Below are 24,429 nucleotides of genomic sequence, written 5' to 3'. Positions count from 1 at the left end.
TAAGCAGTGCGTTGACAGATTAACTTGTCACTATGAATCCTCGAGTTATTTAACAATTATTACGCAATTTCTACCTCCCCGTGTACGTAAAGAACATTAGTAGATTATTAAAGAAAAGTTGCAGCCTGATAACAAATTGTTTTCACCAAAATGAAATTTCTGATCACTAATCACCAGTATCCAGATTCGTAAATCATAGCCACTTTTACATGCATATCTCGCAATTTCACATTGATGTTTACAGACCTAACTAAACAGAGACGGATTTAGAGCTAGTTCAGCAGGTTCAGAAGGTACCCGTTACTCTCAACTTGTATTTCGTATAGATATTGTACATATAAACGATTACAAGAACCCAGTGACTCTTTTAAGATCTGGATGCACCTACGTTTCTGAAAAGTTGGTGCTAATGAAAGTGGTGAAACATTCTCACAAGCCTGAGAAGTATTTGCGAGCTTCATAATACCGATCCAACTCTACGTTGAAGAGTGGGTGAACCTGTTCCAACAGACATTTGGAATAAGGACCAAATACATCCCTGGGTAATGGTGGAGAATCAGCTTCGTCGGTCCAGCTATACTGAGCAATTGAAAGACCACTTAAACAGTAACACGTATGATAGTAGTCTCTACCCTTCCCAGGTTTGTCTCTGAAACCACCTACTTCAATCTACATCCACAACATGATATTAGAATCTTGAAAAGGATATAAAAGCAATATAAACAGGAATAATACACTGCCAAAAGAATCTAACACTAATATCTTGGTGAGTCGCAGCATCTGATACAGAATATTTAAAACCCACTTAACTTTCTTTTTCCCTTTGAAGAATGAATAAATAGTTCCCCATTAAACACATGAAAATTGAACTCTAATATGAAATGAATGCAAAATAGAGCTGTTGAATCCGACACCAATTAAGAGAATGATTAGTTCACGACTTCATGTTCCAAAACAAATTTTAAAAAAAACATTATATCGAACACACATGCCTTTAAAAGGCTCTTGAATTTATATGTTAAAGGAGAAACAATGATACTCGGTAGACAAATGATATTCAAGCTGTTCAAGCAAAAAAAAGGTGTGGTTTAATGATGCTCCAAAATCAGACAACAATTCCATCTTCAGACGAAACTAGGAAAGAAACCCGACATAATTTACTTCTCTCTTTAACTATATAGGGCCTAGAAAGCTCAAATAAAGCAGTTTCTCATTTGCAGATCAGTGATGTTACAAATCTAATTAACAAAATCTTAGCTTCTTATACGATTATAATTTTCTTTGAGATATTTTCTTTATCCCTTATTTTCCAGCTTGTGCTGCTGTGCATATGCATTACAATCGTAGACCAAAGCAAGGGACATGCAAGAGTAAGCAGGGATCTTCAGAATATATTTTCTCAAAATTTAAGCACCTGGGAGCAAAGAAGAACATATTGTTGCAGATACATGCTGTCAAAGAGAGGCTGCATAGCTATGGGCCGGTTGATAAACTCATATCCAGTATCTGCTATCTTTGGGCTATCAGAAGCATTATCTTGTCCTGCACCTAAAAACAATGAAAAGGATGTGATTAGAAAGTAATTGTGATTAGAGCTAAAAGAAAGGGTTGGGCAGGCAAAAAGAAAGAGAGAGCTAGATAACCCAACATATCTGGAGAAAAATATTAGGAGCTGTCAGAGTTTCAAACTTCCAATGAAATGCTCTACTAAACAATCTCATTACACTGTCAAATGGATAATTGAATCAGGGTAAGGGACATACAACCCATATGATTATCCTGCTTGTACACACACATTGTTTGAAGCATGAAACATATGGTACCCAGTAGAGGTGAAGTCCTGCTGATAGCACTATAGGTTACTAACTACCTGCCCATTTGGAGATATCAAGTTCATATACAATCCAAGTGCCAATGATGTGACAAGAGAAGTGGTTTAAGATGGAAGATTCTTTTCACCCTTCATTTATTAAATTCCACCCACTGGATTCCCTTATAACATGATATGCTTTATTTAATTCAGATTCAAGGACAAAATTGGATAACACTGCAACAAACGGTAGACCAGTGAATCGTACAGGAGTACTTTCTTTTTGGCCTTTTGAACTATTGTTCCTCAAATTGATATACCTTCTTGTCCAAGAGGGAAAGTCTCCTGAACATGGGAGGATGTCCCTTCCAAATGCTCTTCTTCATCAGATAACTCCGACTCTGAAGAATCATCAGCACTTTCTGTACTGAGGTCATTTGACAGCCCTAGTTGTTCATGGACTACCAAATTTAGTCTTTGTATAAGAAAGACTACCGCACCCTGGTCAATCAAAGTCATCTTTAGCTCAGTAATAATTAAACTGGAAATGGGAGAGTTCAGAACATAAAGGTAAAACTGGTAAATCACCTGCCAAAAGGAATAGCAGCCATCGACTAATTTATTTGTCCTGCCTTGAAATCCACCTTCGACTCCTTGTCTAAATACCACCCAATCCTAAAGATTCATAATCACAATACATCATCTCCATCAATACCGTCAGATGATCCAGATTTAAGTAACATCACTTCACCAACAACTCAATAGAACTCAACTTGGGAATAGTTATTAAAAAAGCAACAGAATGAAACTACTAAGAGAAGTAAAGAGACTGAGAGGATGTCATGTAGAGGTACTACTATACGAAAGATATTTAGAAGGAAAAGGAACTAATATGTTGATTAATAATCTACCCCCAACAATCCCAGGAATGCAGCAGCAAAACCTGGTAAAGAATCCCCTGCAGCTGCTACAAAATGGACCAGTCAAGTAAATATAAGGTGAAACCAACGTCAAAACAAAAATTCAAGGCCAGAAGGCCATTCCTGAGTTTCTAGATATCCTCCTATCCACCGTATAAAAGGCAGCCCGGTGCACTAAGCTCCCCACGCATAGTGGGTCCAGGGAAGGGTTGGACCACAAGGTAAAAAAAGGCATTCAAAAGTTTAATACTCCAACATACCCAATAAGGGACAACTACCAAAATGCTGCATGTTATTTCCCTGCTGTTTATCATCTAATTCACTTTTTTCCACCTGCTAACTTTTCCAGTGCATCAAAGTTATTTCCTATTTATTTTCACTTTTGATTCCTAAATATCCAATAAATAGTTGTATCTGTAAAAATAAAATAGCCTACCATTGTAAAACCAATGATTTTTTGTTTTTGTTTTTTGGATTATGGCTTATCACCTTAACTACTAGAATAATCTCATGTACTCAGTAATTACAGCACTAAAATGCTTCTCCAGTTCTTCAATTGCCAGCTGAGATTCAACTCATCTCTACGTTCTTTTTGTTCTCCTTTTCATTTTATGAGAAGTAACAAAAAAGCAATGTGGAACATTTGTGAAGACGAACTAAAATGCAACTATTATAACAAGATACTTTTCTTGTTTCAGTTTCATTTGATCAGTCATGAAGGCCAGTAACAAAAAAGAAATGATAATATCCCATTTCATGACAGTGAGAGGAATGCCACAGTCATGTAACCCTGATGGGGAAAAAAGAGAGTACACACAGACATGATTATCTTAGCAACATTCATCAGTCCCCAACAGAGTCCTAAAGCAACTTACCATTAAACCTGGCAAGTCCAATCGATTCACTTCGTTGATCAGAATCATTGCAGCCAACCCACAGAAAGTATACCTAGAAAATGAGTTAAATGTAAAGGGCTTCAGTAACATCATAAGCTGAGAAGTGATAGTTTTACTACGGCAACTAACATTGACAGAGAACTATAAGAAAAAGAGCAAAACAAGATTAGAAATATGAGAATATCTCCAACGTGAGACTTACCCACCATGAGCTTCAGAACCTGGTTCGCCAGCAATTCCACCTTCATAAGTCTGACAACTGAAACAAAAATGGGAGAACAGCTTAGGAAAGGCTTATCCAAGAAAATACATTCTTATAATGAATTCCAACAAAAAATGAGGGACATTAAGGAAAAGAAAGATCTACCACCTGCTTCTTATCTTGTATTTCTGACACAAACTAAGAATAAATTCTTATTTATCCTAGCTAAATAATTCTTATGATGAGACTGGAATTAAATCAAGAACTTGAGAGAACAAGAATGAGAACAAACTAGAATAAAAGAACAGTTCCTTCATCAATTTTTATTCAACAAGGACTTTCAACTTTCTCAGATGGCAAGAATTAGGAAACATCAGTTATCTCTCATATTTTAATCCCTGACAAATGGAAGCTGCCATCAACTCAGAGTCATGAATATGCAAACATAACATCGTTCTGAAATGATACTTGGAAATTTGCTTCCCTTACCAATGGGATTGAATCTCAATGGAAACCTTCAATGCAACTAAAGCACCAGCCTCTGTCATGCATTTAGTACGTATAATTAACTAGTCACCATGCACTGACTAGTTGGGTGACAGTAATATGAATACTCCAAATCCATTACTACGGGTCATCCCGATACTCGATATTTTGTCTTTAAGATATATTAGTTCTTAAAATCTCACACCTGCTCTGCCATAAACATATCTCTAACCAAACAAAAGGACTTCTGGCAAACACAACCTAATGTAAGTTTAACAACAACTAATCCTTTTCTTTTCCTTAATCTCAACTAATTGATGTAGTGGCTTTAGGGTGATTGTAGGTCTTTAAACAGTTTTTCTTCATGTGATTTAGAATCTACCTCGTTGCATTTATAGCAACTTCAATTATTTCAGTATCGTACCTAGGCTGGTATATTTGAAGGTTAATGTAAACACGATTAAACCATTTCGACAAATCTTTACTCATGATCCTCTATGCGTGCTATCTTGTTGCATCTTTTGTTGGAGGTGAGCATTTCCAATCTGATTTTCAAGCTTGTATGACCACATATCCATATTAACATCTATAATTCATGACAGTTAACTAGTGAACATGTTGGGTTTTATAGAAAACAATCACTCACATATTATTGCTAGTCTCACAACCATTCGTAATATAACTTGCTTTCCATTCTGATAGTTATCTTTTTATCTGATTGCACTCCTCTAATACTCCCAAATTTCTGCCATGCTCTTTTAATTTTATATGTAACATCAGCATCAGCATCAGCATCTATTGTGTAATTCTCTTGGAAGACAACTACACTAGTAAATCAAAAAGAGATATTACAGCTTAAGTATGAAATACGGTATACATAAAGAGAGAGTTGAATGAGCTGTAGTAGATGAGTGCGCATCTCAAACCAACCTTAGGATGTAATTTCCAACACCATGAATCAGCTCGTCATCCACAATGTTTAATATATTTGCAACCTAAGAAACTAATGTATCAATTAACATGAAAGCACATTATTCCAACGACAATTAAGAAGAAAAAGGTTAAACTTGAGAACGTAACATGCGAGAAATGTGTATGTAATAAAGTATAAAATATCTATACAATTTGCAAGAGAGGCGTGCATCAGAAGGCTTTGATTGCCTCGTAAATGAAACTTGGGAAATGTTTGAATCTAATTTATTTTCAAAAAACTAAAGCGTCTTGCATGATTCATCAATAAAAAAATTATATTTGCTTAAAGCTTATCTCAGAGTTTTCCATCCAAATGCAGCAAAAATAATGAAAATATCACCAGAACTCAGATCACAAGGAGATCACACTTACAGAAATGGCAGTATAACAGGCACGAACATCTACTTCTCCACCATCATGCATCCTGCAGAAAATATTTGAAGTTTGAACTTAGCAAAGATGGGAAGTGGCAAGTCATCATTGATGAAATTTGAATATTCAAACAAAATGCTAGAAACAAGTGATCTCTCAGATGCTGTTTGTCAAATACACTTGGATCTACAAACTCAAGAATACACACAAACATTTTATACATTTACAGATCAGGGTAAAAGTGTCAACTACAGTGCTAGTTCATCCAAAGTCTAGTTCCCCTCAGAAGGAAAACATAACAAAATTAGCAGGTAGGATTAATCAGGAGAATCAGTAGCAATGGAAGAACATTAGCACATACAACAGAGAGATGGCAGATTTTAAAATGGATAAATGAAGTTACAAATAGAAAGAAAAGCACTTAGATTTTTTTTTCAGAAACTGATAGTAGATAAATACAGCAGACTAAGAATGAGATATAAAGGAAGACATGATTTGGGGAGCTGATCAAATAATGTAATGAAGTAGAAAGCATCCTACCTGAATCCACCACTTGCGTCTTTCATTCGCAGCAAAAATGTGTACAATTTTTCTCTGAGGCATATTATTAGATCAATGTCAACAGGAATGAACAATAGATAAGACACCAATAAGAACATACTATAGCTTGTGCACCTATTAATTGATGACAGAGCTTCAGGTTTGCCCAAAGTTATGAGTGAATTGACTGCAGCATAAGTAGTTGCAAGATGAGGCATCTGAAAAAAGCAATACAATACAAATATTACTTCAAAAAACCTTAATGATAGGAAGCACAAGAACTGTATAAAATAAACAGGTTGAGCAGAATAAACAGAGCTTGAAACTGTTAAATTTGTGATTCTAAAAGAAACAGAAAAAGAGTTTCAAGCTAACTTAGAAAAGAACGAGGAACCAGGCCAATAATTAAATGCATATTCATCAATTCAGATGACTATTTCCCTCTAATAGAATTGTCTTTTAATTTGAAGTCCTCCAACAGAATTATATAGAGTTAACAAATTTGCAATATTCAAATCAACCATCATCACAAAATAAAGCAGCATACTGCATATCAAAAACAATTGAAGACATCAGAAAATCAAGCTCAATGTGAAAATAAGCATGAAGAAGCTGACACAAATCTGATTTAACGGCACTAAGAGTGGAGTGGGAGAATTTGACTTGCCTGACCAGGTCCACCTCCATAGCCACCATCTTTATCCTGTGAGGAAGGTAACCGTAAACATCACGTGAAACTAAATCTTACTGCATTTTCTTGCGCGAGAAGTCCAAAAACAAATTAGCTAGAATTGCAGGCAAGAAAAAAAGGACAGTTGCACCAGTATTCTGGAAAGGTGGATGATAAAACATATCACAAATAACAGTCAAGAAAGATACCGAAACCAATACAATAAATTATCTCTTAAGCAAATATGGTAATAACAATAATTTGGGATAACATTCTCATCACCATGTATACCACATTTCTATGACTAGGCTCAAATATCACTACGGAATCTTTTCTCCATGCATCATTATTAGTCACCCCTAAACACAATCAATCATGTGCACTGGCCTATGACTCTTTATGATTACAATTTCTAAGCAATAGCACAGAGATGAATACAAGTAGTTCCAATTTTAGTTCATAAGAACCACAATAAAGTCCTTGGTAGAAAAGCCTCTTGAAGTTTGTTATAAAGTCTGCCATATCTTTGAGAAGTCTACAGAGACTTTTGAGTTTTGTACGGTAGTGGAAGCCTATTGAAGTTGTCAGCCCTAAACAAGATGTAACTGGGCGCTTAGAATATAGCATGTACTTTAGTAGTAGCCTTTTCTGCTTAGAACACTTATCTTCAAATATCTATTTGGCCATAGATGTTCAATCAAATTTTGAAAATTTGTCTTCAAAAAACTATCAAGTTCCAAAAGCTGGTCCAGACCAGTTTTGGGAGAAATTTTACTTTTACTCACAAAAGTTTCAAATTTTCCAAGTAATATGCATGTACAAACACAACTTCAAGTTCCAAAAATCACAAGTTCAAAAACTCAACTTTTCAAGTTTTAATTTCAAAATTTGGGAGCTTAAACAATCTCCCTAAGTTCAATGCTTCAAACCCACTTTTTTCACCACAAGAAATTCCTTCTGCTCAATACGTAAAAAAAGCCTGATGTTATATATATCATGCTCTTGTAGCAAAGTATGGTCCTAAAACAAACAAAAAAGGTGATTCATTACACATAAGTTTTCCTCAGTGAAAGTGATCCTATTGGCTTGCTCTGCACCCATCCCCAAAACAAATACACTAGATCCCAACACATTTCTTTTTAAAGAAAGACATAGATACATAAACAGCAGAATACATAATGAACAAACCTGGCAACGGGTCAGAAAGTCAGTCGCATCACTTTCTAGTTTGGCATCAATAGATTCTCCCAACAAAGCAATTGAATGAAGTATCCAGTAGCAAAGCCATGGTCGACTAGAAAGAAAAACTTAAGTAAGGCATAGAAATAGTTGATGATAACAAAATAGCCTTTGGTTCCATTGGACTAGAATAGATGCCAACATCCCATCTTGATGAACACATTGTCCAAACTTTTACATTATGTTGGTGAGATATGGGAAAGGGAACCAAAGGGCATGACTTAACGAAGTTGGAATGGACATTGGGAATGGGAGACCACACAATTCTTCCCGTTAAGTTTTATTGTTGAATCCATTATATTTATAAAATTTATGGTTTCATATATACTATTTATTGTACTTCCAGGGAAAATTTACACATAGATTTATACCCCACATTGAAATTATTGGGTTCAGAACTTCAGATGAACCTGATACACCAAAGTTGCATACCCCATGGTGGATAGCACATGTGCTAGTGAGAGATAGCATGTTTCAATCCATTAGTCGAAGTATGAGCAAGTTGGTTGGAAAACATTGTGATCCCCCCACAAGAAAATGAAAAAGAAGAAAACCTTAGTGTGTCCTACACTGACAAGATTAGTCAATATGAACTTATAGACAATCCAACTATGTTGTATGTAACTAAACATTGGTGAGAGCTTTATTTTTATTTTTATTTTTTATAACTGCAGACCAACTTGTGCGCACCTCGATTAATTCCACATGGTACGTCCTACCTCCCACTAGCATAGATAGTGGGTAGCTCTATCCATCAATGTTTGGACAGAATAAGAACTTGGGAAGAAATCACTGAACTTTTTGCCTTTGAATTTGAGATCTCGTGATTCTCGTCCTAGTTCATTAACCACTGGACTACACTCTTAGGTGGATGCTTGGGGAGAGTTTATTTGAAGGTCAATATTCATCCACATTAGCTTGTTTAGCTCTTTCCTCTCGTTACCATAGATTCTTCTATTGAAAGCTCAATCTCAACTCTCTCACTAAAATTGAATCTTGCAAACAGTGTTCTTTTCTTCCTAAAGAGTCACTCAATCAATCAATAGACTAGATCCCAAATTAGTTGAGATCAGCTATATAAAGCTATATTAACTCAGGTACTACTTCATTCAAGTCAATTCCATTCCAATACTTAATAATTTTCCTTTTAAAGCACATTAAATTCATAATACGAAATAATTTCAGTTATTTTAATTTTGTTTTCCTATTAGCCACCAGTTAAAATTAGAATCTTCAACATTGCAAGTGAACTCCACACATTCGATGAGTGGTGAGAAACGATCATAGAGAGAGGGGGTGTTAAATTAGGTCTTAGGCCTAACTCACACCCCAAAAGTTAGCTCAAAGGAAAGAGGATTGTCCAAGTCTTATAAAGAGTCCATCCATCTCATTAACCACCGACGTGGGACTTTTGTCATTCTTTTAACACCCCATCTCACGCTCAGTGCTTAGCATCTGGTGCGTGCGAAATTTTGATTTTGGGGGTCCCAACATCGGATGAGACGGGCCCTGCTATGATACCATGTTAAATTAGGTCTTAGGCCTAACTCACATCCCAAAAGTTAGCTCAAAGGGAAGAGGATTGTGCAAGCCTTATAAGGAATATCTCATTAACCACCGACGTAGACTTTTGTCATTCTTTAACAGGGGGCTTACCTGGCATCCAAAACGGAAAACGACGGACCAAGTTTTCTGAGACCTTGGCTAAGATAATCAAAGTGTTTGTCACGTTCCAGCTCTATGCTTTATAAAAGAAAGAAAGAAAGAAATCAACACAAAATAAGTTCATCAATAAAGGAATTAGAACCCTAGTAATTGAAAAAGGTTGAGAGCTAACAGGTTGGGCAGGGAATTGGGGGAAATGCTGTAGAAATAATCGTATATCTCTCGGACTCGACGCTCCACCACCCATTGATCTTCCAGCGTCTTCGTCACTTTCCTCGACTCCATTTTTTCACTACAACCGATTACTACTCTGACTGTAAATTTCGTCAGCGCCAAATCAACGCTCGCTTACTCTTTCTGCTAACTTTTCTCCATATGAAGTTTGATTCTAGTTTCTACCTTTTGTCTTCCTTGGGCTGATCCCTTTCTTGCAGGCCCAATATTTCTCGTTTCCGGGTTGTCTAGCCCATCATGTTACGAGCCCAGCCCTATCCAAGTCATAGAAGGCCTAATTGGGGGAAGTGCACAAATAGCCGATATTTAAAAGGGAAAATCACTTACGTGTACATTTTTTAAAAAATATTTACGATATTTTTCAACATTATTCTTTTAACCATATATAACAATTTGGCTGAATGATAGTATTGCTAACAGTTGCGAATGACAGCAAGTTTTGCTAAGTTTAAAGGAACAAAATCGTTTTAAGTAAGTATTGCTAAAAGTTGACAAAAATGATAATAAATTAAAAGTATACTTAAAAGTGGTAATTATTAAATAAAATACCTTCACTTATGTATTTTTTCCTATTTTTTTTAAAGATGACTAACATTTGGATATAATTAAAGACTAGTAAACTTGTCCACGCTTCGCGCGTAGTGAATGGTCGTTTTATAAATTTGTTATTAATTAAAAAATTAAAACTTACTTTTACTACTATAGTTCTTTTAAGGATTTTTTTTAATAGGAAAAATTACAGAAATCTCACATTTTAGTTTACTTATTACCATTATCCCCTATAAGTTTTACAAATCTCCAAAATCTCTCATTTTCGCGCATTAGATTAGTATATCAGCGCTTGTATTATTGTATCTCGCGCATCAGATTAATGTATCAGCGTTTATATTATTGTATCTCGCAGATGTATCAGCGCTTATATTATTGTATCTCGCGCATCAAATTAATGTATCAGCGCTTATATTATTGTATCCGTTTGAGAGATTTCTGTAATTATAAACTTTTAAGGGATATATTGTAATTTTGACTTAAAAATATGTGATTTTTGTAATTTGCCCTTTTTAATATCATAAATTATTATTGATGAAATTTATAGGAATAAACAAATAAAAGAAAATATAAAGAATAAAAAAAGTAATTTGAAGAAATAATATAACATTAATAATGAGATTTGAAGGAAGGAAGTAAAAGAAATTAATAGCATTGATGATGAATGGAATTAATATGGCCATCTTTGATATTTCTTATTTTTTTTAAAATTCAGTCTTTTGATTTTTTTTTTAAATCTTCAATAAATAAAATAAAATTTGAGGCATAATCTTTTTTGAAAGAATGACTTTATTTCTGAGAAATTATATAATAGAAAAATATTGATAAATTTAAAATAAAAAATATTCAATTAAAGACACAAAAAATAAGACAAAGTAAAAGAATACAGAAATTAGTAGAATAAATAAGTTGAAAGAAATAATGTCAGTAGTAAATTTTAATTAATTGAAGATAAAAAAAAAACTTTAAGTAAAGAAACATAAAAAAAAATAAGATAAAATTAAAAAAGAAAGAAATTTATAGAATACTTATTCTCTCCTAATTGGATATCAATTCCATATATATACATATATATCTTTTAGCAAAAGAAATGATCTAAAAATTCAAAAAGGCAAATAAAATTATGTAAATTTTTTTTTTTTTGCAATTTTTATGAAGTTATAATAATAACCAAAAAAAAAAAAAAGTAATTTAAGGAAATAATATAAATAACATTAATGATGAGATTAAGGAAAGAAGTAAAAGAAATCAATAGTGATGATAATAGGAATTAAATATGGTCATTCTTGATATATTTTCTTACTTTTTCTTTAAAAAATCAGACTTTAGAAATTAAAAAAAGAACTCCAAAAAATAAAATAAAAATTTGAGGCATATTTTGTTTTGGAAGAATAATTTTATTTAAGGGAAAATTTCGTAAATGATGATAAAATTTAATTAAAAAAATATAAAAACTTTAGTAGAAAATATAAAGAAAAAAACGTGATTTAAGGAAATAATATAAATAAAATCAATATTGATGAGATTAAGGGAGGGAAGTAAATTAAATTAATAGCATTGATGATGATAGGAATTAAATATTGTCATCTTTGATATTTTTTCTTGATTTTTTTTTAAAAAAATCAGTCTATTGAAAATTTTAATAAAAACCTCCAACAAATAAAATAAAAATATGAGGCATCATTTCTTTGAAAGAATAACTTTATTTATGAGAAATTATTTTAATAAAAATATAAGTGAAAAAAAGAAAGAAATTAGTAGAATAAATAAGTTGAAAGAAATAATGTCAGCAGTAAACTTTAATTAATTGAAGATAAATAAAAAAAATAACTTTAAGTAAAGAAACATAAAAAAGAAGAAGATAAAATTAAAAAAAGAAAGAAACCTGTAGAATACTTATTTCTCCTAATTTGATATCAATTCCATATATATATAGGAGATAAAGATCTTTTATCAAAAGGAAGGATCTAAAAATTCAAAAATGCAAACAAAATTCTGTAAATCTTTTTTTTGCATTTCTTATGAATTTTTATAATAATAACCAAAAAAAAAGAAGTGATTTAAGGAAATATATAAATAACATTAATGATGAGATTAAGAAAAGAAGTAAAAGAAATTAATAGGCATTGATGATAATAGGAATTAAATATGGTCATTCTTGATATATTTTCTTACTTTTTCTAAAAAAAAATAGTCTTTAGAAATTAAAAAAGAACTCCATAAAATAAAATAAAAATTTGGGCATATTTTATTTTGGAAGAATAATTTTATTTAGGGAAAAATTTCGTAAACATTGATGAAATTTAATTAAAAAATATAAAAAATTAATAGAAAATATAAAGAAAAAAAGTGATTTAAGGAAAAAATATAAATAAAAATTAATATTGATGAGATTAAGGGAAGGAAGTAAATTAAATTAATATCATTGATGATGATAGGAATTAAATATTGTCATCTTTGATAGTTTTTCTTAATTTTTTAAAAAAAAATCAGTCTTTTGAAAAAATTTAATTAAAAACTCCAACAAATAAAATTAAGATGTGAGACATAATTTCTTTTGAAAGAATAACTTTATTTCTGAGAAATTATTTTAATAAAAATATAAGTGAAAATGTCGAAAATGTTGAAAAAATTTAATTAAAAATAAATATAAAATAAAATAAACTTTAATTAAAGACACAAAAAGAAGACAAAATAAAAGAAGAAAGAAATTAGTAAAATAAAGAAGTAGAAAGAAATAATGTCTGCAATAAATTTTAATTAAGTAAAGATAAATAAAAATATAAACTTTAAGTAAAGACACATAAAAAAATTAAGACAAAATAAAAATAAATAAAATTAGTATTATACTTATTCTTCTCCAAATTTGATACGATTTTCATAAATAGATTGATTTTTTTCTTCAAATAATTCTTCTTACCCTTTGAAACACTAATCACTCTTCCTACAAACTTCTCAACCAAAATGATTTTTTTTCCTCAATAGTTATCTCCTATAGGAGGAATCAACATTCTTCCAAAAGTCTTTTACTTTGAAGAGTAACTTTTTGTTACGTGAAATTTCTCCTGACACTTTTATCTTCCGAGAGATCACAAGATACTCCTCCTTTCTCTTTTCATAAAGCAATCACAAGGCTAGAAAGTAGTTGGTCATCTCAGCGGCATAATTAACATTCTTTCAAAAAGTCTTTTATTTTGAAGAGAAACTTTTGTTACATGACCTTTCTCCTTACATCAATATTTTCTGAAAAATCATAAATTCGTTGGACATCTCAGTAAAGGAATTTGATACTCATATATTCATTATCATCAGAAGAAGAAGAGATAAAGTGAAGGAATCCATGTTGTCCATTGTTGTTGGGTACAAATACTCTAATATTTTTATTTTATTTTATAGGCTAAGTAAATATAAACTGTTACTAAAAATGAAAAGTTTTAATCTTTTCATCTTCCAAATTTTTATCTTTTCATCTTCCATTTACTTAAATGTGTACTAGTGTGAGGAAAGTTTTAAAGAAACATGATTAATTGGGTAGTGTATTTAAATGTTTTTATTTTTTAAGAATACATATAAATAATAGAAATCAAAGATAAAATATCAAAAAAAGGAGAAAAAATAAACAGGAATAAAGGCTACAGAGTGGTGCCACATCAGATTATCTATATTCAACTTTATATATATATATATATATATATATATATATATATATATACACATACATATATATACACATACATATATATAGATTTATAATTATAGTTTTGATATTTATTATTCATAGCAACAATTTTATAGAGGAGAGGTGAACACATTTTTTGAGAGAGTGAGAGAAAAGATGCTAGAGAGAGGATGAATACATGTTGTATAAACGAATATAACAAATGACCGAAGAAGGTTCAAGTAATGCCTGTGTGTGACCTTCATACAATTATCACTTTGCACAAACTTCATAAGGAAGAGAGTGATACATACATGTTGATACAGTTATATCACTAATATTCATTCATCCTTGTATCACTTCTATTCATATGTAATACAAAAGATACATAAATATATGTTATATTCAATACATACAAGTTGATTTATCAATAATTATTTTCTTAATGGGTGTGTTAAGTCAACATGTGACAAGTAAAAGTGAACGAAGGAAATATTAAAAATGATGTGAAAAAAAATATTAAAAATTTCTTAACTGCTAGAATAAAAGATAAATGAAACATATCTATATTTGATAGATTAGCTAAGTAAGATGAAAGGGTGAGAGTAGATAGCAACTTGCCAAATTAGCAATCCATTTCTACGTTGACGCGTTCTAGATTAACTAAGACCTTTCGCATTCAATAATGGAGTGCATTATTATCTTAATCCAGCACGCCTCTTTCCACATCTTCCATTCTCCCACAAAATTCAAAGCAAATTCTAAACACTATTCCCTTCGTCCCTATTTAGTTGTCCACTTTAGAAATTGCACACAGATTAAGGCAACAATGATTAGCATAGTGAAGTTACAATTTTATCCTTATAGTACAATTTACAATTCCAAAATAAATTTACTCAAGATAACTAATCAATATTGGAAAGTTCATAAGTTTATTTACTTTATTTATGACACTTTTATTTAAATAAGGGTATAATAGGAAAAAAATTGTTGTATTTTCTTGATTTGTCAAAATGGACAACTAAATAGGAACAACTAAAAGAGGAAATATGGACAACTAAATAGAAACGGAGGGAGTATTAATTTACTATTTGGACAGAGCAACAAAAATCTGATTTGTCATCTGCAAGTTCAGTGTACAAACTACAACATAATTATGTCAAATAACTCACAATTATAGCCCAATTCCAAATTGAATTATTTAGCCATCCTGTTATATCATCACGGGTCACTTGGTGTCGGCCGTTCGACCTATTTCTAGTCCAAAAATGCACATATCATGGAATTCTTGTCTCCTCTATATTACCTTTTTTTATTCCAAATAAAGTTCAATTTAATTTTCTCTGTTCATTAAAAAAAAACTCTTGACATTTTATGCATTTTAAAACTTACACTTCCTCGGTTTCATTTTATGAATTTTAGTTTGATGGAAAGCGAGTTAAAAAATGTGATTATGACTTTTGAATTTTATAATTTTAAACTTTAAATATGTGTAATATTACAAAATAATTTGAAATTTCATAGTTTTAAACCTATATCATGTGGAATGTTAATTATTTTTTAAAAACTAATTAAAAACAAATAAATTTCGATCGTTTTTTTTTTTCAAAATTAAGAAGTAGAAGTAGTAGTAGTAAGACACGAATGAAAAGAAATGAAATACTCTCCTTTATAATTCCATGTTATGCGAGATCACTTGTCCATATACAAAATTTAAATATGGTGAAAAAATTAGCTTTCAAAAATACTTATAAAATTTATCAGCTCTAAAAAATTTAGTTTTCAAAGATACACAAGCGCACCAAGGAAAAGTTATAGACAAAAAAGATTTATAACATAGGTCCTTGGGGTTTTGTTTAATTTCTTATTATTATTCAAGTTTTTTGAGAAACTTAAGATAAGCAACAATGTAATTAGTTAAGCTAGTTTAGATATAATGAAATTACTTCCATAAAAAAAGAACACAAGAATAGTAAGTAACATAATGTCAGGAACATAACCTAAAAATAATCCAACTGTTCTCTTTTTTCGGATGGAGTTGAATTTCGAAAAACTTATTTGACTTTAAATTGTTCATAAAAAGTCAAAAACAACTTCAATTTGTATTCGTGACCAAATACAAATAAATTCAAATTCATTTTTCACTTTGAAAACAAAAAATATTTTTTTCAAATTTCACAATGAAATATGACAAACATCACACATAATGCCCTTTTGATTTATTCTTTTTTCTAAAATTTCACAATAAAATCATATTTCCTCTAGTCCATATTAACTGAACTGCTAAAATTTTTATAGTTCAAAGTAAATGAATTTTTTAAATTTAAAAGAATAATTGAGATTCTTTTTTCATAATTTTTTAAATGAAGTTCTTAATTATTTTATATTTCTTAAAGAATAATTTAAAATAATCATAAAGATAATAATAAAAAATAACATTCAAATTTGATCTTTAAATATTTTACCTAACAAATTTGTCATATATGGACGAGAGGAGAATCATCGATGTTGGATTTTGGACTCCCTTTTTCATTTTACCCTTTTAACGTTTGATAAATTTTTTCATATAACAACTACCATCAAGAATAAAATATTTTAATTTTAAAATAATAAATATTTTTAACAAAAGACTATACATATTTTGAGAACATGCGTGAGGATCATAGCTACACGTGTTTCAATTTGTATATGCACTTACTCAGGTACGTTTAAGCAGAGTTGAAGCAGGTCGCTTCTAAGTACTGGGCCTTCGCCCTTTCCTATAAAAAGGCGATACGTCTCTCCAAGTGAGTCATCTCAGCCAACTGGAGTTTATTCTTCTCTCTGCTTTTAGCAAGTATAAAACCCTTTGCTGTAAATCCAAAAAATTCCGATGGCGATGAGAAGTGTAGCTTCTACAGCAGCTCGTGCTATTGCTTCACCTTCATCCTTAGTTTTTACCAGAGAACTTCAGGTACTTAAGCCATTTCTCCTCAATCAGTTTAGCCACTGTTTGATGTTTTTGTTTTATATGACCTAGTTTTCGCCCTTGTTGAATGAGATATCGGAAATTGGCATAGATCATCTCCGATTCTTCGAGAATCAAGTGAATGGGAATCGGAACAGAGGAAAGGAAGGGAATTGAACCGTGAAGAGGAAAAAACAAACACACTTTTTTGGTGCTCTACCAATTTGATGCCTTGTCTTTTTTTTTTTTTTGGGCTTTTCCCTGTACTCTCCACACCAAATGAAATGGCTCGGATTTTAGAGGGCAACTAACTTTTCAGTTTTCACTACTGCGTCCTTTCTACGGCTTTCAGTTTTAATTTGCGTGAATATACCTAATTTTTATTAGGGTAGAGTTATATGTTTCAAATTAAATTGTTACCAAGTAAAATGGAAGAATGTTACAAAAATTTAGAGAGGGGAAGGTTATATACCAACAAGGGTACTCCTTCATCCTCAGAGAGACGGTGTCCGGTTTGACTCTTCCTGGGTATGGGCGCAGAGTGAATCCAGATATAGTTGGGCTCCAATGTGATACCGAACACCGAGTGGGAAACAAAAAAAGGAAGGTTTTATTAATTTGTTATTTCTACTGCTTTTCCTTTAACCGAAAATCTAACCCGGCAGGACCACAACAGTTCTTTTCCGATCATTACTTGAATTTTCACGTGCGATTTCTGATATTTTTATATGAAGTAGGTGAAGAGTGAAATGTTTCACGGGTCTCAAGGACAATGGCAGCAGTGTTGTCATTTTCTTTGCATCTTCACGTGCTATATTATTACTTTGTTTATACTAGTTCGACTTGGAAAATCTTTTCATATTCAGTTGTCTGGGGAATAAATAAGATATTTCTTATTTAAAGAAGTGACAAATTGTACTTGCTCATTTACCATGCCTAATTTGTTCAGTAAACTAAAGTACATTTATTCTCCATATATTTCAGGAAAATGGCAATCACGATTGCCTATTTTATGTGACGATCATGAATTTTTGTACTATTAATTGTTAGTTTGGACGAAAATGATCAAAGCAAGTATATTGAATAATGCTTATTTCTTGCCAACTGGTGCATCTACAAGATTATACGAGTTGGATTATAATTTTAGCACATCCAGCTTGCTTATATGACCTTAAAATATTCATGTATATTCTGTCCACTCACCTTTTATTTCTTCATTATTTTACAGGCTTCCCCTGGCCCCAAAAAGATTGTGGGTGTTTTCTACAAAGCAAATGAATATGCTGAAATGAACCCCAACTTTTTGGGCTGTGCAGAAAATGCCTTGGGGATACGTGAATGGTTAGAATCTAAAGGTCATCAGTACATAGTCACTCCTGACAAAGAAGGACCAGATTGTGGTTAGTTACTGCTAATCTATAATCTCTCATGTTCTATCCATTACTCCACTGAAGCCTATGCATTTCTAAAGATAATCCCTTTACCCTTCATGCTTGTACAACTAAACACATCTGAAAAGGAGTAGTTTTTTCCATTTAAAACATGCATATATGTGCTTAACGTTTTTTTAAATAAATGGCTCACGTGAGGAGAATATAACGGTCATAGCAGGAACATTTATTTAGATAAAGAGCAAAGCGAAGTAAACAATATTTGCTTTGTTAGTGTTGGTCCTTTGCTGCTAGTGAATTATGATCAGGACACTGCGAGGTAGTTCCTTGCAGGAGGGAAAAAAGAGTGTATTTTACCTTGATATACAGGTGTGCATTTGCAAAACGTCTATACTTCAGGACTCAGGTGTTAAGTTGTATTAGTTTGATAAGACTATGGCTAAATTTTGTACTTTAAACAAGGATTTATCAAAGTCGCAGAGTCTTGTTTAGTTGTTGAGTAGAGTGCACACATGGATGCTTTAGTAGTAAAGATTTTCTGATGGATGGCATGCTTAGTGTAAATCCTTGCTTATTAATATCTTTTATCATGAGAAAGAATGGTGCCCTAGTCTGATATACAAACTACTGTGTGTTAGTTTTTCACTGCTGAATCCTTTACTATGCTCTATACAAAGAAATTTCTCCTGAGCTAAAGTTTGTGTGTGTCCATCTATAATAGCTTTTTTTTTCCATGACTTTCTCTCTGCAGAGCTTGAGAAACACATTCCTGATCTCCATGTGTTGATTTCGACCCCTTTTCATCCTGCCTATGTCACGGCTGAAAGGATCAAGAAGGCAAAAAATCTACAACTACTGCTGACAGCTGGAATTGGATCAGATCATGTTGATCTGACAGCTGCTGCTGCTGCTGGATTGACAGTAGCAGAAGTCACTGGAAGCAATACTGTCTCAGTTGCGGAAGATGAACTGATGCGAATCTTAATTCTTGTCCGAAATTTCTTGCCTGGACATCATCAGGTTATCAATGGGGAGTGGAATGTTGCTGCAATTGCGCACAGAGCTTATGATTTGGAAGGCAAGACTGTTGGAACTGTTGGTGCAGGACGTATTGGCAGACTTTTACTCCAACGATTGAAGCCATTTAACTGTAATCTACTTTACCATGACCGTCTTAAGATGGATTCTGAGCTAGAGAATCAAATTGGAGCAAAGTTCGAGGAAGATCTCGATAAAATGCTCTCGAAATGTGACATAGTGGTCATCAATACGCCTCTTACAGAGAAAACAAAGTAAGGTTTCTGTTTCTGTAATTACACGTCGTAAACCTATACAGTAAGATTTATTGACAAAGCTTCTTATATTCAAGTTATTTTAACAATGACTTAATTATGAGATGAACTAAGTAAGCTAAAGTGAATATTCATTGAGAATGAAATATGATATTAAGCGAAGGAAAGGAGAATTTTAGGATTCACTCTTTGGTGTCATCGTAATTTTTTGGTATCACTCTAGATCGTATATAACGTAGTTGTATATTTAGATTCCCCTATTCTATTCCCTAAGTTAAGAAATTCTCTTGAGCACCCACCATATACATTTATACATGACTTTGGCTAAGCTCAAAAAGACTATCTCAATGATGGCCCTCCATGGATTCTCCACCTATATAAGCCATGGCTAAAGTTGAAAAATTGCTTGGCCAAGTTGTCTTTCACCTTTGGCACGATGCAAAAAACATTTGATATTCTTTCTGTGTGAACCACTGCTACGAGTAATATGTTCTTAGAGATCATGTTTTATTTTCCTTCTTCCTTTAATTTTCTATTTCGAGCTTTGTCATCAGTTAGAGGTCATCAGTAGGATGATAGATGTTCTCAGCAATTTGTGTTTGCCAGAATAATATGATTGCCAATGGAGTATTTTTAAGATTCTTGGAGATGTAAGAGTTGTTTCTGTCCGTACATCACTCTTCTCATGTCACTAAGGTCATTGATTATTTCCATGCGCTATATCGCAAATTGCTCACAATTTTAACTATGTGATCTAGAGGAATGTTTGACAAGGAAAGAATTGCAAAGTTGAAGAAGGGAGTTCTAATTGTAAACAATGCTCGAGGAGCAATTATGGACACTCAAGCAGTTGTTGATGCTTGTAACAGCGGTCATATTGCAGGTATTTTAACATAACCTGAACACATCATCCAGAGATGACCCCTTAGCTTTAATATCAATTGAACACATCATTATATTTTTTTCTTCAATTCTTGCTTATTTCTTTTCTTCAATATATTTTATCGAAATTTGGAAGTAGTTCCATATCTTGTTGAATTGCCGAATCCGTTGAAGAAAGAAATACTTCTAAACCTATATTGAGTGCTTTCTTTTGGTTATTTTCCCCCAAATTTAGGATACAGTGGAGATGTTTGGTACCCACAACCAGCTCCCAAGGACCATCCATGGCGCTACATGCCAAACCAAGCTATGACTCCTCACATTTCTGGGACTACCATTGATGCACAGGTTTGTAAATACTCTGTTTTCTCTAATTTCTTTAGGCTTTGCTTATTCTTTACTTTCACGACATTATAATTGTGAGCAAACTGAGAGAAGCTTGTTACTGGCAATTTTGCAGTTGAGGTATGCAGCTGGAACAAAGGATATGTTGGACAGGTACTTCAAGGGTGAGGATTTCCCTGCTGAAAATTACATTGTCAAGGATGGGGAATTGGCACCTCAGTATCGCTAAATTATTAATGTACCTTAGAGTTGTGTCTAGATTTCTGTGTCAAATAAACTGGCAAGCTGTGTCTTCAATAAGCTGATAAAATTGGCTCCTTATGTTCTTTTAGAACTGTAATGCAGTTTTTCTCCGGTTGGCTGTATCGTAACGTTTGTGATGGAAACATGTCCTCTTCTGTGATGGAGGTCAATGTATGATCCCTCCAGTGTCTTTCTTGAGTCTATAACTGAACTTCCTTGCTATGGTAGTTGTACTGGTGTTGTCCTGGACATTTTATGATTAAAAAAAAGATTATCTTCTTCTTTGCTAGTATTTGTTGCAGTCGCTATCTTAGTCTTGCCAGGGAGAACCTGGGAAAAATATGAATGAATTATAATGGTGTGAAACAGAATTGACATCACAGTATGTTTTGCTTTAAATGTATATTGGGAAGAAAAGACGACTTCCTCAGTTTGGAACTTTAGATTTTTAAATGACCTCTTTCTTCACATACAAGCGAATAAATGTGATGTATGTGCCATTTAACACCCAAGAAGACCTAATCCAAAAATGATCCTGGGTGCATATTGGAGTGGTTCATTTATAGTAAAGCTTTTTTGTCTATAATAAAAACGTCAATCACAAATTGCTACAGGCGCTTTCAACAGTGTATTTTTCTCAGAAGTAACTCCCTACCAGTTCCAAAATGCAGAGAAACAAAAGGTTCAAGCTTATGATTCTTTTAACGAGTAATAGTTCGAACAGTTGTTCAGCTAACTCTAGTATAGGTAATTCTTGAATACAAATCAGAGCCACTATATCTTTCAATTGCAAGTAGAAAATGCAGACTGATCACAAAGGAAAGAGAGCAGGGAGCATACACATGCACTGTTTAATTAGTTGGCAGCATTGTGCGAAGAAGATTTGTCATTCATGACATGTGCCTGTGATTTCCTATACCGAATGTTTGTGGGATAATCTTCCTGTTGGTGTTAGTCACCAGTACCTAAATTTACTTTGAGAATGATAACAAGTTTCATGCCTCACTGATTCAAACTGTTTTGCTTAAGAAATTCAAGGTCTTTCATTTGCAGCTGAACTGCTTCTTTTGATAATTGCTTGGGCTCTGTATATTTGATATCTTCAGTTCCATCTGCCACTCGCTTTGCCTTCTCTTTGACAATGATTTCTACCTTTTGCTGCCCAACTGTAGGAAAGACAGCATTAAGCATGGTACTTAGCAGTTTTTCATCTTCTTCTTCTATCAGATCCCTTCCATAGCAACACAAATGTATAGCTTCCAGAGCTTTCTCAGCACGAAATTCCATGGGGATTGTAGGTGCAGGAGCTCCCAACTTTGATCGCTTCTGCACGAGTAAAGGAAAATGTTAGCAAAAATGGGCTCACTATCTTAATACATTATTTATGTCTTAACCGTACCGGGTAGAACACTGGACCATAAACGAGAGTTCAAATATAAGTGTGATATATGGTTATTAAACCATGCACATTCTGTGCTTGGTGCTAAATCTGATGAAGCCTGCAACGGGAGGGCTGACAGGCTGCTGCAAACATAAATTTACTTGATATACTATTGTAAATAAGCTTCTCAATAAGAGTTAGGCAGAGCTATGCTGCTTGAATCGTCCAAGAATTCTGTCCGTGTGTGTCTATACTCTAAAATATATGCAGTTTTGGAGGATTCAAACAACATAGAGGCAGAGTCCTAAGTACCACATCAAAAGAATGATGCAGAAACAAAAGTTGGACAGTATCTGAGGAAGTATGCTAATAAAATTTTGATAAACACTGAAAGTAAGGTAATATAAATGAAAAGAAGCTAAAAATCGTTGGCAAATGAAATCTTACGAACCTCTCTTGCTTCATTCATCATTGCAATGAAGTTTTGCTCTTCAAATTCAATATCGTTTGCTAAACTAAGCCTTGCTACCCCTTCCAAAATTTCCTCAGATTTGAGTAAACCAGCTCCTACAGCAGCTAACCAACAGCACAGTAGCACATACAGAGGATCCCCTGTCTATCAATAAGGCAAAGGAAATCAAGGTCAATAATCGATAGATAAACCAAGGCACGCCACTTGATTGCAAGTAAAAATTACCTTGCCACGTCGATCTCGAAATTCATAAAAAGCTCTTGAATCATTAATGGAGCACTTGTTACCGACTCGCCTCCTGAACTCAGCAAAATCAATAAAATCACCACCAACACCACCTTCCTCATTCACAATTCTGGCTATGAGACCAAAAACAGGGAGTGAACCGATGACCTTATTAGCGAAACTGGAAATTGGATTTGTGGTCTCATCCATATAAGCCTTGACGAGCAAGACGGCACCGCCATTGGAGTTGGAAGCTGCTTTATTATTATTCCTTGTGGATGGAAATGTATAGAAACGTCGAAAATAACGAAGAGAGGGAGAGATTGAGTTGCAGTAGATGGAGGAGGAAGAAGAAGGAGAGTGGAGAGAGGAGACAACCACCATAGTGTTACATGTGGTGGACGTCCAACCTTTGTTTTGATATTGCCCCCTTTTGTTTATCTTTTGGGAATCTTTCTGGCTATGAACTTCATTATCTACTCTAAAATAATACTAGTATATAGTTAAAAAAATATATTAAAATCATCTACTACTCTTTTTTGTAGCCCCTTTAACAAAATTAAATTTATTTAGATACTTGTAGTATATTTGATTAAATTTTCAAAAATACTTAGTTAAAAAATTAAGTTTTTTTTTTTCTGAGTAATAGTAGAAATACTTATTTTAAAAGCAATTTTTTTCTAATATCTTTTAAAAATTTAGCCAAACACCAATTACTATTCTACTACTGATGAAAAGAGTTTTTATCTATATTGGTTAGTCAAACACAAACTATTGTTCTTTAAAGTTTTTTTTTTGAAAAATAATTCTAATAAAAATGCTTTTTAAAATAAGAAAATTTAAAAACGACCAAATATGCTAGTAGTTTTTTTCTTTTTCAAATTAAATTTGTGTTTGACTAATTAATTTCAAATAAACTTTTATTAATATTAGAACAATAATTTGTGTTTGATCAATGTTTTTAAAGTAATTTTAAGGAAAAGCATCAGTTTTAGCTTATAAAAAATAGTTTTGGTGCAAGTATTCCTCTATTTTTTA

At 32.7% G+C, this 24,429-nt stretch overlaps 3 protein-coding genes across 4 annotated transcripts; 1 reads left to right on the top strand and 2 right to left on the bottom strand.

Moving 5' to 3' along the window:
- Positions 1 to 104: 104 nt before the first annotated feature.
- On the bottom strand, positions 105 to 10,127 carry LOC125810855 (protein farnesyltransferase subunit beta). Of its 2 annotated transcripts, XM_049490350.1 has the most exons (14): positions 9,945 to 10,127; positions 9,764 to 9,850; positions 8,057 to 8,162; positions 6,866 to 6,901; positions 6,334 to 6,416; positions 6,199 to 6,252; positions 5,659 to 5,710; positions 5,245 to 5,309; positions 3,829 to 3,885; positions 3,606 to 3,678; positions 2,399 to 2,485; positions 2,131 to 2,311; positions 1,415 to 1,548; positions 105 to 669 (listed from the first exon to the last, which is right to left on the bottom strand). In XM_049490350.1, exons 1-14 carry the CDS (start codon positions 10,055 to 10,057, stop codon positions 430 to 432), a joined length of 1,368 nt encoding a protein of 455 aa, XP_049346307.1. In that variant the 5' UTR covers positions 10,058 to 10,127; the 3' UTR covers positions 105 to 429. The 2 variants fall into 2 exon arrangements, with proteins under 2 accessions (XP_049346307.1, XP_049346306.1); XM_049490349.1 differs by having other exon boundaries at positions 6,199 to 6,416.
- A 6,801-nt stretch (positions 10,128 to 16,928) lies between these two features.
- On the top strand, positions 16,929 to 21,602 carry LOC125810682 (formate dehydrogenase, mitochondrial). The gene is made up of 6 exons (XM_049490155.1): positions 16,929 to 17,166; positions 18,389 to 18,560; positions 19,303 to 19,843; positions 20,602 to 20,726; positions 20,961 to 21,073; positions 21,186 to 21,602. Exons 1-6 carry the CDS (start codon positions 17,086 to 17,088, stop codon positions 21,297 to 21,299), a joined length of 1,146 nt encoding a protein of 381 aa, XP_049346112.1. The 5' UTR covers positions 16,929 to 17,085; the 3' UTR covers positions 21,300 to 21,602.
- A 561-nt stretch (positions 21,603 to 22,163) lies between these two features.
- Positions 22,164 to 23,842, bottom strand: LOC125811097 (photosystem I assembly factor PSA3, chloroplastic). The gene is made up of 3 exons (XM_049490590.1): positions 23,392 to 23,842; positions 23,146 to 23,310; positions 22,164 to 22,639 (listed from the first exon to the last, which is right to left on the bottom strand). Exons 1-3 carry the CDS (start codon positions 23,773 to 23,775, stop codon positions 22,316 to 22,318), a joined length of 873 nt encoding a protein of 290 aa, XP_049346547.1. The 5' UTR covers positions 23,776 to 23,842; the 3' UTR covers positions 22,164 to 22,315.
- Between the last annotated feature and the right edge of the window lie 587 nt (positions 23,843 to 24,429).

Source organism: Solanum verrucosum, unplaced genomic scaffold (assembly GCF_900185275.1).
Source record: "Solanum verrucosum unplaced genomic scaffold, falcon-dt-bn FXZP01000032.1, whole genome shotgun sequence".
NCBI classification, from domain to species: domain Eukaryota; kingdom Viridiplantae; phylum Streptophyta; class Magnoliopsida; order Solanales; family Solanaceae; genus Solanum; species Solanum verrucosum.
Note: the sequence above shows the minus strand (reverse complement) of the source record. Positions and strands in the feature narration are given on the sequence as shown.